Source organism: Amaranthus tricolor, chromosome 2 (genome assembly GCF_026212465.1).
Source record: "Amaranthus tricolor cultivar Red isolate AtriRed21 chromosome 2, ASM2621246v1, whole genome shotgun sequence".
Classification (NCBI taxonomy): Eukaryota; Viridiplantae; Streptophyta; class Magnoliopsida; order Caryophyllales; family Amaranthaceae; genus Amaranthus; species Amaranthus tricolor.
The window spans coordinates 14522190-14540510 of record NC_080048.1 but is presented as its reverse complement, the minus strand read 5'-3'; the positions used below and the strand labels follow the sequence as shown (position 1 = coordinate 14540510).

Genomic DNA, 18321 nt, shown 5'->3' with positions numbered 1-18321 from the left:
ATTCGCTCACACATGCAACTGATTCTTTTAAATGGAAGACTAGGTTGCATCAGACATTTAGGGATGATGATCGTAATTTAAGCCTCAGGCTGTGTACAAATGGAATGAACTCAATTTGCAATCTTAATTTTCAACATAGTACATGGCCATCACTCTTAATTATCTATAGTTTGCCTCCTTGGTTATGCATGAAACATAAGTACATTATCCTTTTGCTTCTAATATAAGGTCTTAAACAACTTGGAAATAACATAGATATATATCTTACACCTTTTGTTGAGGATTTGAGAAAGTTGTGGGATAATTGAGATTCTGTGTTCGATGCACATGCTAATGATGTATTCACATTGCAAGCAATGCTTATATGCACTGTCAATGATTTTCAAGGATAAGTCAACTTATTAGGGTTAAGGACAAAGGGAAGAAACATGCCAATTTGTATCGATGACATGGAATCCATGTCGATTCTTAAGTGCAAACATCTATTCATGCCCTATCAAAAGTTCTTGCCACAAGATCACTCCTATCAAAAAAAGAAGTTGTTCAACGAGGAGGTTGAAGAGCATGTATCATTAACCGATTACGAGGCTTACGAGCAAGTCAATGATATTGAAATATTATTTGGTGATATAGGGAAAGGGCAACGAGTTAAAAGTCGGCTATGGCCGAAAGAATCATTCTTTTGGAAGTTTTAATATTAAAGAGATGTATAAGTTAGGCATGGCCTCGACGTTATGATGCAGTGCCATACTCAGAATGCACATGAACATTACAGGCAAGAAGAATAATGTCAAGGTCATACAAGATTACTTTGAATGTAAGGGTCTTGGCTATAGGTTAAGGTGAGTTAGATTAGAAATAGAGCCAAATTAGAAGGTGAAATAACTAGGGAAAAGGCCAAGAAAAAGATACTGAAATAAAAATGAGTAAAGATGTTAAAAGTAATTATTTATGAGTCTTTATATGGCATCAACGTTCCATTGGAGTACTCTTCCACCATGAAATATTTGCGTCTTTTAAATGGTGAGTTGTAGTTTGGAAGCATGAAATCATCATGATGCAAGTGATCTTATAAATTGTAATTCATAACATACCACCAGCAAAACATACAAGATATGTTACAACGAACTATTTTCATTCTTCAACAAAATATGTAGTAAACTTCTTGATCCGCTTAAACTTAATGCTCTTCAAGTGGTTGTGATAGAGAAGTTATGTAAGTTTGAGATGTATTCTTCATCCTATTATTTTGACTTAATGGTTCATCTTATTGTCCATTGCATAAGTGAAATCAAGCTTTTAGGTCCAGTTTTTTTTAGCGTGGTGTTATCCTTTTGAAAGACACATCATGAGAGTCTTATAAAACAAAATGATAGATCTGGTACAACCCAAAGGTAGTATTTTCAAGACACTGTGAGTGATGGGATTGGGAATTTCATTGCTGAGTATATGGCCATGTCAAAATCTATTGGACTTCCCACATTTCTAAATGAAGGGGGATTTAAAGGAAAGAGAGCAATTGGCTCAAATTTTATCATACTTCCAAGAGACTGTCGCTTACAGGAAAATTTTTATTTCTTGCATCATATTCTAGAAGTCCATCTATTTTTTAATGAGAATTTTTATATTGCATGTTGAAAATCCTTGTAAAGGAGAGAGGGCATTGATGCAGTTGCATAATAAAAAACTTATTGATTGGTTCATTATTGAGTAGTATGTAAAAAAATCGAGGGTGTGGTTAACTTTTGGTTCTCATGAAGATGTCAACAAATATGAGGGTTATGATCGATGTCAATAGGGTTACATTTTGGACGAAGGGTTAAGATAAGAAGTCCTCTTTTTTGCAGAATAGCGGTATTTCTCTTTTGGTATCATCTACATTTTATGCAAGTGCCAAGGATTAATCGTCGGTTGATGTCAAATTGTTATACTATAGACGAGTACCTGAACTATGGTAAAATGACTACTTTAGTTTCACAGTTGGTCTTTTTAAATGCTAGTGGACAGATAGCAACCGAAGATGCGTATGACCCTTATTAATTCACTCTTGTAGATTTAACTCATTTGCGTGATAGAGGAGAGCCATTTATACTTGCTACACAGGACAATCTGAAATTTGTTGTGGAAGAGTATGATGTTAGATTTCCTTACCCTTTACTAACTTGAAATTCGTTGCGGAAGACGATGGGGATGTTGGTTACATGTGTGTAGATAACACACAAGGAATATATTTGAATTTTTATAAGTAACATACAAGTAATGATCTAATTGATAACTATTTTGGTTACCATATTTTTGTTTTGAAAGTTTTTTAAACCACTAACTTGAAAACACTAGGTCAAACTTGACATACAATACTAATTAGTTCCTAACATAGTTTTGAAATGGTTAGGCTAAAAAAATTGGTATAATTGTGAAATTACACATTAAGTATCCGTTTTAAGGGCTTTCTAAGACACTAACTTGCAAAGACTAGGTAAAACTTGATTTGTTTGACATGAAACTTGACATGTAAACTAATTAGTACCTATTATTATAGGTTTGGAATGGTTATGCTTGAAAAAATTGACAAATGTGAGAAATTGCGTGTTAAGTACATGTTTTAAGGCCTTTATAAGCCACTACCTTGGAAAAATTAGGTCAATCTTTTTATTTGACATGAATTTACAATTGCAACAGTAATCAGTAACAATTAATGTTTTGAAATAGGTAGACTTCAAAAAATAAGCATATATGAAAAATTACATGTTAAGTAGCCTATTTAAATGCCTTTTAAGTCACTAACTTGCTGAAACTAGGTCAAACTTAATTTGTTTTATATAAAACTTGGCATGCAATACTAATTAGTGCCTAACATAATGTTGAAATGGTTAGACTATAAAAATTGGGCATTGGTGTGAAATTACTTCTTAATTTGCAAAAAGTATGTCAAGCTTGATTTATTTGACATGAAACTTGGCTTGCAACATTAAATATTGTTTGTTACAATTTTGAAATGGTTAGGCTTGAAAAAATTGGCATAGGTGTAAAATTACGTGTTAAGTAGCCGTTTTAAGGCCTTTTTAAGCCATATACATGCAAAAACTAGGTCAAACTTAATTTGTATGATGTAAAACTTAACATGCAATACTAATTAGTGTCTATAATAGTTTTGAAATGATTAGACTTAAGCAAGTAGCTTAGTCATCATCCCAAAGCAGCTTAAGTTGCTTGATTAGTCAACATTGTCCGGTAATTAGCTATTTTCCTCTTGTATGATGTATCACCTATCACTATAACAATTAGAGAAGAACGCTGTAGTTCTCTTCATTTCCTTACTCGGCTTTGTACAATATTGAGTGGTACCTTTGTTTTGACAGGTATGCCTAGTGATGGCCACGGGGCGGGTTACCCGGAACCGAACCGGTCCCGAACCGCTTGGAACCGGAACCGTTTGCGACAGGTTCCGAACCGCCCCGAACCGCCGAACCGTGAAACCGCCGGAAAAAATATTGCCGGAACCGTGAAACCGCCAGAAAAAAACTGCATGAACCGGACCTAAGAACCGCGGGTTGGAACCGGGACCGGTCCGGGTGAACCGGCCCACCGGTTCCATGGAACCGTGAAAAGAGCCGTTGGAAACTAGCCGTTTCTAGCCGTTGGGATTTTTCTATAAATACCCACCACTTTCAATCATTTTCATTCACAACTCATCTCTTCTCCTACTCTCTCTACTTATTCTCTCTACTTAATTCTTTAATTACGCAATTATTCTCTTAATTACATAATTAGTCTTTTAATTATTTCTTAATTTAGTTAATAACATAATTAGTCTATTAATTATTTATTTATTTCTTAATTCTATTATTATTACAATATTATCAATCATGTCTTCTTTTTTTTAAAAAAGCCTCAAAAAAAGTTACTAAAGTGGCAAAATCATTGGAGGTTCCAGCTCCTCCAAAAGAAAGGCTACTTCTACTCCGTCGGTATCAACAACACCTTCGATTAGTAATTATAATTATGAACCAAATTATCCAGAAGGGTACGACCCAGAATTACATAATTATGCAGAAGAAGTGGAAAGAGAAATACAAATTGATGAAGAAGAAGAACAAGAAGAGGAACCAACGACCCCTATTGGGATACATGTATCTCGACAGTCATCAACAAGATCACATGAAGAACAACTACAAGAACAACAACAAAGACAAGCTCATGGTAAACGAGTCAATTTCCAAACTATCGGTTAGTTTTATAATTTTATTCTTCAAATTAATTAAATTTTAAATTATTTATTTATTTAGTTATAGTTGTATAATTTTAAATTATTTATTTAGATGAAGATGAACCAGTAAGACAACCTTTTCCGGCAATGCCACCTCCTGGTGGTAGAGCTGTTTCACATGTGTGGTCGTATTTTACAAAAGAACCAACCGACAATCCAGATGTTTTCTTATGCACTTGTCAAATTTGTGAAAGTCAAGGAGTAAAGCCCTTAGTTGCATACAGTTTCGCCAGAGGTAAATACTTTTTAAGTTTTTTATACATACATTATATATTCATATTTTATAAAAATTTAATTATTGTGTTTTGTGAATACGTGTTAGGTGGTGGTACGGGATCTTTTAACAAACATTTGGCAAAGAAGCATGGAATCACAAAAGAAACTCACGTAGCAAGCGGCAGCGAGACCACAAGTGGAAGCCGACAATGCGACATTCCCAGCACAGATATGCCTTTTAAATATAATCGTAATGATATGATTGATGAATTTTCTAAGTATGTAATTTGTGATGAATTTCCTTTTAACCACGGTGAAAGTAGGGCACACGAGCGTTTCATTAGAAAAACTTTGCAACCACAATATAGAGCAATCCCTAGGAGCACTCTTAAAAGACGCACAATTAAATTATATGAATCAATGCGCTATGAATTAGTTGAAATGTTTAAATCTTTTAATGGTAGGGTTAGCATAACAACTGACATTTGGTCAGCTCCCCCACATTTAGAATCTTATATGTGTGTAACAGCACATTGGATAAATCAAAATTGGATTATTCAAAAAAGAATAATTGCTTTTGAGACAATGCCAGAAAGACATACCGGTGAAAACATAAAATATAGATTAGTAGAGATACGTAGAGAATGGAACTTATTAAATAAGATATTTTGTTGTTCTACTGATAATGCAACCGCTAACATTAAATATATAGAACTTTTGTTTAACAAGCCTGCATTTAGTTTTATCCTTGGGGGTAGCTTATTACACATACGTTGTTGTGCGCATATAGTTAACTTATCTTGCTAAGTAGGTATAAAACAATTAAGCGATTTATTAGATCCAATTAGAGATATAGTGAAGTGGCTTAGGATTGGAAAGATAAAGAGACGATATAAACAATTATGTGACCAATATCAACTAAAAAAAGTGTATTGGTCATTAGATACTCCTACACGTTGGGGCTCAACCAACGATTTATTAAGAAAGGCGATTGCTTATCGTCCAGTTATAACACAACTGTATAGTGAGTGTACAGATAGCTATATAGCTGATGACACTTGGGAATTAGCTATAGGTGTACATAAAGTATTAGAAGCGTATGACCACGCAACTAAGATTTTACATTCACTTAGTAATAAGTGAGTGTATTACTATTTTTTATCATCTCCTTAAACATACACATGATGATACTAACCCATATTTGAAGCCGATTCTTGCAGATATGATGGAAAAATGGAAGGCATATTTTTCCGATTTTTCTTATATTTATGGAATGACAACCAATTTAGACCCATGTTTTAAAACTGAAGTCCTTACTAAAGTAATAGGATTTTACTACCAATCGTTAGATCGTCCGCCTACTGATGTACATAATTATGTTGGAACATGTAAAAAAGTTTTAGCAGAACTCTATGATTATTACGCTAGTGTAAATAACCCAATACGCGATACGTCTAGGCATGCTAGCGTTTCGGCACGTCCCTCTTATTATAATTCGGTAATAGCTAATATAATGAGTCAAGATGATAGTTTTGTAGGATCATCTTCTTCTTCACCCTCCACCTCATATTTAGAATTAGATAGTTATCTTAAACACCACTTTGAAATTGACCAAGGTAGCTATAATATTTTAGAGTGGTGGAAAGAAAAATCTGTAAAATTTCTCATTTTATCGAGAATTACAAAGGATATCCTTGCAATTCCTGCGTCAACAATTGCGTCGGAGTCTGCTTTTAGTGCAGGTAGAAGAGTTTTAGACGAAAAGAGATCTCGTCTTGCTCCACATAGTATTCAAATATGTGTTTGCAAGAAAGATTGGGATCAAGCGAAGATTCGAACACAAGGACTAAGGAATGATGATGATCAAGACGACGATGATGATCCATGGATGATGGATACATCTGCATCATCGTCAAGAGGAGAGTCAGCGGAAGCATCTAACCAACCAGATGATGATGACGAAGACGAATAGGATCAATCGGACAACGATACATCAACATTCAACAACTATAAATAAAAGGTATGACAAAGAACTACGTGGGCTTTGATTCCTTCGGGATACGTAGGCAGCTTAGTATTCATTTGGGTACTAGGTTCAAGTCCATTTTCTCCCTCTTTTTTTTATTAATCACCTTTATCGACATTATCATTGATTCGTTTCTTATTAATTTATTTTTTTCATTCTTTTTAGTAAATATTTTAATAACGATGACAACTTGACAAGCAATGAATTTCGCTAATAATCAAGTAATCATCAAAGGTACGTCCGTAATATTATAGTATTTTTTTATTATATAAATATTTAAAGAAAAAATAAAAATGGAACCGATGGTCCGACCCGCCCGTCCCGTGAGTTGGAACCACCGGAACCGCCTCATGAACCGCCAAGGAACCGTTTGGAACCGCCCGGAACCGGAACCGGTCGCGACAGGTTCCAAATGGAACCGGAACCGGATGGAACTGGAACGGAACTGGCCCAACCCGGACCGTGGCAATGCCTAGGTATGCCTATGTACTCAACCGTCTTGAATTTTGTCGTATGAACTGTTTATCACATGAATACTAGAAAAAAGAACCGGAAATGGAACCGGTCCGGGTGAACCGGACCACAGGTTCCGTGGAACCGGAACCGGCCCACAGGTTCCATGGAACCGGAACCGGTCCGGGTGAACCGGCCCACAGGTTCTTTGGAACCGTTCGAAAAAGAGCCGTTAACTAGCCGTTGTGATTTTTACTAGAAATATATATCACTTTCAATCATTTTCATTTACAACTCATCTCTTCTCCTACTCTCACCACTTACTCTATCTACTTAATTACGCAATTATTCTCTTAATTACATAATTAGTCTTTTAATTATTTCTTAATTTAGTTAATTACATAATTAGTCTATTAATTAATTATTTATTTCCTAATTCTATTATTATTTCAATATTATCATGTCTTCTTTTTTGAAAAAAGTCTCTAATAAAGTTACTAAAGTGGCAAAATCATTGGGAGATTCTAGCTCCAAAAAAAAAGGCCACTTCAACTCCATCGATATCAACAACACCTTCCATTAGTAATTATAATTATGAACCAAATTATCCAGAAGGGTATGACCAAGAATTACACAATTATGCAGAAGAAGTGGAAAGAGAAATACAAAATGATGAACAAGAAGAGGAACCAACGACCCCTATTGGGATATATAGATCTCGACAGTCATCAACAAGATCACATGAAGAACAACTACAAAAATAACAATAAAGACAAGCTCGTGGTAAACGAGTCAATTTCCAAACTATCGATTAGTTTTATAATTTTATTCTTCAAATTGATTAAATTTAAAATTATTATTTATTTATATATTGTGGTATTTGAGTATGTCTTTATATTTAAATTTAGATGAAGATAAACTAGTAAGACAAATTTGTGAAAGTCAAGGAGTAAATCCCTTAGTTTCATACAATCCAGAGGTAAATACTTTTTAAGTTTTTTTATACATACACGATATTCATATTTTATAATTCAAGAATGTATTAAAAATTCATTTATTGCGTTCTGTGAATACGTATTAGGTGGTGGTACGGGATCTTTTGACAAACATTTGGCAAAGAAGCATAGAATTACAAAAGAAACTCATGCAGCAAGCGGCAGCGGGACCACAAGTGGAAGCCGATAGTGGGACATTCCCAGCACATGTATGCCTTTTAAATATAATCGTAGTGATATGATTGATGAATTTTCTAAGTATGTAATTTGTGATGAATTTCCTTTTAACCACGGTGAAAGTAGGGCACACGAGCGTTTCATTAGAAAAACTTTACAACCACAATATAGAGCAATCCCTAGGAGCACTCTTAAAAGACGCACAATTAAATTATATGAATCAATGCGCTATGAATTAGTTGAAATGTTTAAATCTTTTAATGGTAGGGTTAGCATAACAACTGACATTTGGTCAGCTCCCCCACATTTAGAATCTTATATGTGTGTAACAGCACATTGGATAAATCAAAATTGGATTATTCAAAAAAGAATAATTGCTTTTGAGGCAATGCCTGAAAGACATATGGGTGAAAACATAAAATAAAGATTAGTAGAAATATGTAAAGAATGGAACTTATTAGATAAGATATTTTGTTGTTCTGCCGATAATGCAACTGCTAACATTAAATGCATTGAACTTTTGTATAACGAACCTGCATTTAGTTTTATTCTTGGGGTAGATTATTACACGTACGTTGTTGTGCTCATATAGTAAACTTATCTTGCCAAGCAGGTATAAAACAATTAAGTGATTTAATAGATCCCATTAGAGACATAGTGAAGTGGCTTACAGATAAAGAGACGACATAAGCAATTATGTGACCAGTATCAACTAAAAAAAGTGTATTGGTCATTCAACTCCTACACGTTGGGGCTCAACCAACGATTTATTAAGAAAAGCGATTGATTATCATCCAGTTATAACACAACTTTATAGTGTGTGTTTGCAATAAAGATTGAAATCAAGCGGAGATTCGAACACAACGACTAAGGAATGATGATGATCAAGGCGATGATGATGGATACATCTGCATCATCGTCAGGAGAAGAGTCAGCGGAAGCATCTAACCAACCAGATGATGATGACGAAGACGAATAGGATCCATCGGACAACGATAAATCAACATTCAACAACTACAAATAAAAGGTATGACAAAGAACTACGTGGGCTTTGATTCCTTCGGGATACGTAGGCAGCTTAGTATTCCTTTGGGTACTAGGTTCAAGTCCATTTTCTCCCTCTTTTTTTATTAATCACCTTTATCGACATTATCGTTGATTCGTTTCTTATTAATTTATTTTTTTCATTATTTTTAGTAAATATTTTAATAACGATGACAACTTGACAAGCAATGAATTTCGCTAATAATCAAGTAATCATTAAAGGTACGTCCGCAATATTATAGTATTTTTATATTATATAAATATTTAAAGGAAAAATAAAAATGGAACCGATGGTCCGACCCGTCCGTCCCGCGAGTTGGAATCGCCGGAACCGCCTCATGAACCTCCAAGGAACCGTTTGGAACCGTCCGGAACCAGAACCGGAATCAGAACCGTTCGCAACAGGTTCCAAATGGAACCGGAACCGGGTGGAACTGGAACCGGATGGAACCGGAACGGAACCGGCCCAACCCGGACCGTGGCTATGCCTAATTGTGATTCAATGCTTTATTCACCCTCTCAATTTGCTACATTTATCTTTTTTTGAAAGGAATATAATAAATCATTGATAAAAATGTCATCTGATATCTATAACAGAGTAACAATTGGTCAAATACATAACAATTTTAATCAAATAAATTTCTATATAGAAAAAGTCACGGTCATTATAAAAGAGACATAACACTCAAGCCTTCCCTCGAACACATTGTTGTTTAATATAGCTTCCTCCGAGGGGTATTTAAATCTGGTGTTGCATTGAAATAGAGATAAGTTTGATACTATTGACTGTATTAGCAGAACTGACATCTATGATGACGTCATTTACCTTTTTACCATCGAATTGATAAAAAGACTCCTAACTCTCACCATGAGAGACTTTAAAACCCAATGTATGGGTAGATCGAATCCAATAAATAAATAGAATAACTCTATAATATAGAGAGAATGTATTATTTTGTAAATAAAAATAAAAAAGCAAAAATAAAAAAATTGAGGGCTTACCATCAACCATAACATTGATAGTAGGCCCAAAATTAACAATGGAGGTAGGCTTTTTCAAGAGTAAAAAAGGAGAGAAGAGAGGCAAGGGTACAAGTTTTTATAGCTTAGGTATCATTTATTCTTTTATGTCAAAAGTTTTAATACTTGCATATCTATAAAAGCAACTGTATGATAACGCAATATCTCCTGCAAACAAGAATAGATGACTATTGTTTATACGATCTATGTTCCTGCAACTACACTCGAATTTTCATCTCACTACAAAATTTTACGTTTCTCTCCGTTTACTTCACACGGTATACGAATCTGCCTCGATTAACGACCGCAAACCCCTTAAAATCATCATATGAGAGTAAAATTCTGCGTACTCCTGTCGAATAAAACACAAGATTTTGTGATGCTATTAGGTAGAATTCTGTATCAAAATTCACTATATATGTATACATAAAGACAATGCAACACCAGTTACCAGATTTTAGTTACACACAAGGATTAATAACACATTGTCCTAGAGACCTGGATTTTCATGGAACCTTAGATGCTCTTGCCCACTTACCATTTACAATTGTTTGAAGACCATAATAGGGAAGGACATAAAAATGCAGGTAAAAAGAATTACGCTGCCAAAACACACTAATAAATATGTTCTGTCATCGAAATGACCCTTCAGTGAATGGAACATTTTACTGCTGGTCACGAAATAGCGAAGACAAGCTATTAAGTCACTCAAATATATGAATACTCAAAGGATGGTTTAGTCTGTGCTTCAAGGAGGAATAAACAGAGAAGAGAATACCTTCACGGTCACTATAACGACTGCAAAACCATATTGCCGGGATGCAGTAAAGATTTTACTTGCATCAACTGCAGTAATAGATGGAACAACTTGTGGTAAAACCTTCAAAACTAAACATAAAGCACATTTAGAAACCAAAATCCTCAAAAAATATGACCAACGGAATCTTCAGTCACATACAAAGATTCACAAAATAGAAATTTGGCATACCAAGGTATTCTGTGTGACGGGGATCATCAAGCAGCAAAACCCTATATCCATCTCCACTTACGGGCGCTCTCTTGTCCTTCAGTCGTCCAATGTCTCCTCCTACAAATAAAGGCAACAAAATAATAATCTAAAATGTAATTTTTAACATAAAATTCATGTATCCAAAGAGAAAACAGTCTGTTCAAACAAACTTTTCGTATCCTCCTTAACCAACACTTCTCATGATTTATATTTCATTTCATTACCGAGTTCTAGGTAATTCCATTAAGGTGAGTTGCAAGTAAAAAGAGATTGAAGAAGAACATTGCAGTAACAAAATCACTCCGCTCCTAACGGTACCTTTGATTATTGATACTAATTGGTGGTAATGGAAAATATATATATTGTAAACTTTCATAATATATATCATATCATTCTCATAATATTGAAAGTTTAATCATAAAACAGTTTTGTTTTCACAATTTTCCATCACCATCTAATACGAGGGCGAATGGAGAGGGGTTGGGAAGACCTGGTACCCCCGGCCGAAACACTTGCCCTTTTGTAGTTTTAGCTTGGCCCCAAATTAATTTATGAAATTATCTATTAAGATAATTTAAGCATTACAAAAACAAGGATATCTTAGTGGTTAGATCGTTAGAGAGTATTTATCCAAAGTATATAGTTTAAAGTTCAAGTCTTCACACAAACCATTAAATTAACTTTTTATACTTATTTTTATTTTACATTAATAACTTAATACTCTATCTTTTCCTTAAAAAATTGTGATAGTTTGAAAGTTTAAAAATTAAGATGTTTTTATTTTACATTAATAACTTATTTTTATTCATTGTAAAATTAGTTTTAACAATAAAGTATTATTATAATTTTAACAATAGAGTTAATTATTTATGGACTTTAATGTATTAAACATGTGCTAATGAAACATGAATTTTCTTTAAAAAACAATTTTATGTAGATATCAAATTTTTTTTAAAGTAATACTCTTTTTTATCCTTGTTTTAATTACTTTGACTTTTATTTTTAAATAATTAAAATTTGACCATCGCAAGATCTAAATATAAAAATTGCATTTATTTATGTGAATTGGTCAATAATAGTTATAGCATAATACCAAATGTTGCGTGTATTTTGTCATAGAGAAAATAATAATTGATGAAACTGCGTATAGTAATGTCATCTATTTTTTTATAGATCAAGTAATTTTTTTTTCTCTTCAATTTTAGTAGGATGTTGCATTCATTAGTAAGTGCATAATATGTAATATCGATTAACAAAATAACAAAAACTTATCATTCACGATCACTTACAGAACTGTATTGTCATGGAAGAAACCTTGTATAGCCTTATACGGTAGAAATTATATTTTTGTTCCATAAAGATACAAATCTTATTTCATTGTAATGAAAAAAATTTTGTCGCTTAATTTGACAAGGATGGAATTGGATGATGATTTAATCCTTATGTTCTTGAACTTGAACATGATCTAATTACATAAAATAGTAATTTGATTATTCCACTAAAATTTTTTTGCTAGTTGGTATTTGGTCCTCATTACTTACATTCATCGCTTTGCTGGTGAGGCTAATACCACATTTTAAAACCGTAATTCATTGAAATGAATTTTGCGAAAAGAATGAGATTATTAATGGAGAATAAATATAAACATTATACTTATCAAATGATATTCTTAACTTTTCGTTACTATTCCGATTATATAATACCGATTACCACAAACATAACAGAAAAAATGATTAAAAAAAAACCAAATCTCAATATAAACGGTGAAAAGCCAAGATTACCTTGTTCGACTTGGGGAGAAGGGTCGAATTGAGACTGATCAAAAGAGGGTCTTTCCAAAACAACGGAACCACCACTTCTGAGAGAGCTCAATCTTGATTTATCTACCAAAGACATGGAATTATAAGCAACACAGAAGCCATCATTTCCTCTCTTTTCAATCCTTGAATTAGAATTCATATAATTTGAAACTTTGACACGGGAAAGTGGAACATGCCTCAGACCTTTTGGAATTGGTGGGGTTGTTGTTCCAGCTAAGAAAGGCATAGTTGAAGAAGCCATTCTCAAATTTAACTCTTTACAAAGATAATTTCCGTGGTAATCCAAAAAAAGCAACTGCTTACGATTAGAAATAGTATTGAGAGATTTGTTTAAGGGTTGTTATTTTTGTAAAACTACTATTAATAACCAATCAACAAAAACGGAATCACTTGTGTGGTAGTTTTTGTTAACCATTAAACCTATGACTATTTAACATTTGGCATTAGATATTTAGATCTGAATTCCAGAATAATCTGCCATGTAAATAGAAGGAACTAGTATATGTGCCCGTTCAATGTACGGAATTCTGTTAATTTGATGGTTAATACTATATAATTTATATTTAAAAATATTATATTCACCTAACTAATAGAGAAATAAAATAAGAATAATATTATAATTGATGATCATGTATGAATATTGAATTAACATAATTAACCAATTAATATGTACATACTTAATATCGAATGCTTGGATGTTATTTTGATAAATTAATACAATACATGACACTAACGGCCCGTTTGGTACATGGTATTAGAGGGCGATAATGGTAATAAAATTAAGTAATGAAAATTTTGGTTGTTTGGATGCCTTCAATGGTAATGGATGGTAATAAAATAAGGTAATGAAATTACCAAAAAGGGTCATTTTCATTACCATCAAACAACATGGTATTAGGCGCTAATGGTAATGAAGTATTACTGTGGTAATAAAATAAGGTAATGTTGTTTTGAGCTGAAGAAAAAAAAGAATGAAGAAAAAAAAGGTAATGTATGTAATTATCCAAAAAAATATTATTATTAAAAAAAGAATCATTAGATAGAATAATTTAGATACAATAATGCTTTTAGATACAAATATACAATAATGAAACTAAGAGTCATTACCATTTTTTATTACTAACAACCAAATGCAATCAATGGAATATTATCTTCCATTACCATTCTTTAATCATGCACACCAAACAAAAGAATCTTCATTATCAATTCTCATATCCATTCCTTCATTACTATTGCCATTACAACATTTCATTCCCATTACTTCATTACCATCAACCAAACGGGCCATTATAATGTGCATGTCATATTTATGCATTTTACTATATGTCTCTATTAACAATTCTTATTATAAAAATATATTAGTCAGTTACATGTTTATTTTATTGCATTAAGGATCGCTGGTATAAATAACTTGATTTGAAAGTGTCATTGTTAGTTTTATAAAAAGCATCTATTATTAAACACATGGACTCACATAATTAACCTAACCTACTACATTAATTTATTTGGCCAGACTCTTTAAATAGTGTTATTTATCATTTTTCAAATTTTTTATTGAATTGTATGGTTTATATTTTTTTTCAGAAATTAAATGTTAAAATTTTAAATGTTAATGTTTTTTCATTTATTTTAAAATTTTAAAATATTTAGTATTATTTTAAAAAGTATTTGAATGTCACATTATTATTTACCTAAGTTAACGTAGCTTTTAAATATGTTAATAAATTATACCCATTCTAAACTCATAATTATTTAAATTTTTATAATTTTCTAAATTAATTTGCCATGCACTCTCTCCCTTTCTTAAAGAATTTCCCACTTTACATTTTGGGTGTTTTATTTCTTATACCCATAAAAAATCTTTCTATTTATATTACTCCCTCTGTTCTTTTTTTATTTTTCACATTACTATAACGGGTAATTTCAAAAGTTCTTCCATTTTAGAATACTTTCTATTTTTTGAAAGTTTTTATCCCACATTTACCCCTAACCCCCCCCCCCCCCCCCCCCCCCCCCCCCCCCCCCCCCCCTTTTCTTTTTATCCCTTTTCTTTTATTTATAATCATTTTCTCTCTTATACTTCCAATACAATCATTACTTCACACTACTATTTAATTAAAATAATACACACTACAACCTCATACTTCCAATACAATTATTTTAATATTTTCTAACTTTCTTTTAATGTTTTTTAAATAAAATAATATCTTCACTATCTAAAAGATTCTATTTTTTTTTTAATTCACGTGAACATTTCTTATGAAAACTTCATTAATTAATCAATAAGAAACCAATAAAATTATTTTATTTGTCAGAGCTCTAATAGTTTGACACTTGGAATTTTCCAACTCTTTTATAACATTGTATGATTTTAATAATGCTTATGGTCCCTAGTTATCTTCTACTAACTTTATTTTAATATTTTTATATTTTTTATGGTCCCCACATGTTTCCCACGAACTTTATAAAAATACTTTTTATTAGTTGTGGTCCCCATATTTTTTTCTCTAACTCTCTTTTAATATTTTTTGAATAAAATAATATCTCCACCATCTAAAAGATTCTATCTATACAATGTACTAATGAAGAAACGATTAGGACACATATTGACTTCACAATAATAAAATTTTCCGCTCTTTTCATGTTTTTATTAGGCAAATACTTTTTTAGCATATCATGTAATATTTTTCTTATTAGATTTGTTTAATAGATTAGTAACAAAAGATTTTTAAAATTTTAACAAGCTATATTTCTCAAAATGACATATCAATGCTCAACAAACATTTTTATTAACCATAAAACATATTGATTATTGTACTTTTATAGATTTTTCATTGTTTATACCTTATTTTTTGTTTTGCCTGGGACCTCTAAAATTTTAGAGACGATCATGCTTTAAGATTATAAGTGGTCACTTAATTGGTGACTCATCTCTCCCTTTAAAGGACTCTGTTTACCTGGGAGTTTAAGTGTTTGCGTAATTTCTTCCTATCCTCTCCTTTCAGGGTACGACTATAAGTATGGTCTTCCACTATTTCTTTCCCCAGCCTCTGTCTTAGTGCGGAATGTTAGGCTAATGACTATGAACCTGATCATGACCATGACTGTAAGACTGTAAATATATATTGATCCAACCCAATAGAACTCGTTTGAGAATTTATAATATTTATATAGATTGTCCTCTTGAAAAGAACCAAGCCCAAGTATATGATTAATGGCAAATTCGACACCCTCTTACAACGAAAGAGCATCACCTTACGGACAAATTTCATGAAATAACACATAGGAGTTGGAAGGTATAAATTTTAATTCAATTGTTGAACCAGATTTAACTACTGCATGCTATAGCTACAAAGTTCAATAAGCGGTAGACTACAATTTGAAAGAAAATAAGGAGTTTATAGACTTATAATTTATAGGAAAAAATTGTCCCGAGTAATCTCATTTATTGCCCCTCTACTGTAAATAATCTTTACTATTGATTATTTCCAAATAATCAAATCTATGTATGTTTTTTGCTGACAACACCTATTTCCATAATTTAATCGGCTATTGTGGGTATCTGCCAGCCGTTACACTCATTTCTTCATCCTCATTATGCTTCTTTGTTGATCTAACCCTACTATTCTTTGGTATTAGGTACCTACAATAGTCGATTAAAATGTGGTAAGAGGTGCTGTCAGCAAAAAATATATAAACATTAGATTATTTGGAGATAATCAAAAGTTGCGATTATTCGCAATAGATGAATAATAGGTGGGATTATTCATGACAATTTTTTCTAATTTATATTTTAGTAAACTATTTAAATCATATGTAGAGGATATCTTATAATGAAATCGTCTCTTGAAATTTTAATGAAAGAGGCATAAAATAGATATGAAGAAATTTTTAAACAATGAAATCATTCAAAGATAGAGATTTTTAGTTTCAACTTCTTTTTATGAAAAATGACTTCTCAATCTACCATTAACAAAATAGTACATTTTTCACGTGTTACAAAAGCTACATGGTCCTTAAATGTTGCAACCAAAATAATTCTTAAAATAATCTAGAAAAACCTAAGATTTTAATTAAACATAAAAAATATCTAAACTAAAGAATTAAAAAAATAAAAATATCTAAGATAATATAATAGAAATTCCTAGAAAAAGTAATTAAAAAATAAAAATATCAAAGATATTTTAGTACGCTTGTAACTAAACACATCACTACAAATACCTATTGATATGATCAATTTTTGACAATGAATAAGAATAGCCATTTTACATCTTCACTAATCTTTCTCTCCAAATAAATCAATTCACTACTATTTTATCTAAATTTTCCTACATTTGGTATCAGAGCTAATTAAAACCACGACCTCCAAACAACTTAAACACATTAACAAATATACTTCACAGTAAAATGACCCAAACCATTAATTACCCCCAAGTTAATTGGGGTCGCACATTTAAGGGAGAAAAATATGAACAATGGCTATGCAAATGAGGTCAATATTTATCTCCTAAGATTTATGGAAATTAGTACAAGAAGATTATGAACAAACACCCAAAGATGACATTAAAGAGTCATATTAGGATGAAAAAAAAATAAAACAATATAAACAAAAATAAAACAATATAAACTATGCGCTATCCCTATTATATCGTGGAGTCGACAAGACAATACTTACAACGATCATGCCCACAAAAACAGCTACGGAGGCTTGGAGGATCCTGGAGAGAAAATACAAAGGCTCCGAAAAGGTAATTCTTTTTAAACTCCAATCACTATCGAGAGAATTTGAAAATTTACTAATGGCAGAAAATGAAATAGTAAATTTATTTTTTTAACCGAGTCACTAAATATATTCTATCAAATAAGATCAAATGCTGGTAAAATAAAATATGAAAATGTGATTCGAAAAATATTAAGGAGTACCTTATGAAAATGTTCCCGGACTTGCAAAAAATTTATTAAATGTAGGCCATTTAATTAAAAAAAGATATATGGTTAAATTTGAGAATAATAAATGTCAAATTTATGATAAAAATAAGGGTCAGATAATAACAACTGTCGAAATGGCTCCTAACAAAATATTCCCATTAAAAATGCCATTTGAAGAAAAATTGACTTTAAGCTCAATAAATGATGAATCCACCTTATGGCATTTGAGATTCGACATCCAAATTTAACAGTCTAAAACTATTAATACAAAAAGAAATGGTAATTGAACTACCATCAATAAAAAATGAAAGAAATGGCAAGATGCACAAATTGCCATTTCCTATCGCATCTTGGAGGACAAAGGC

The 18321-nt window shown here is 32.0% G+C and overlaps 1 protein-coding gene across 1 annotated transcript; it reads right to left on the bottom strand.

Annotated features, from left to right (window-relative positions):
* Positions 1 to 9841: 9841 nt before the first annotated feature.
* On the bottom strand, positions 9842 to 13393 carry LOC130805001 (ATP-dependent Clp protease adapter protein CLPS2, chloroplastic-like). Its single transcript, XM_057669600.1, has 4 exons — positions 12989 to 13393; positions 11187 to 11285; positions 10977 to 11086; positions 9842 to 10550 (listed from the first exon to the last, which is right to left on the bottom strand). The coding sequence occupies exons 1-4, from the start codon at positions 13266 to 13268 to the stop codon at positions 10470 to 10472; spliced, it is 570 nt and encodes a 189-aa protein (XP_057525583.1). The 5' UTR covers positions 13269 to 13393; the 3' UTR covers positions 9842 to 10469.
* Positions 13394 to 18321: the final 4928 nt, after the last annotated feature.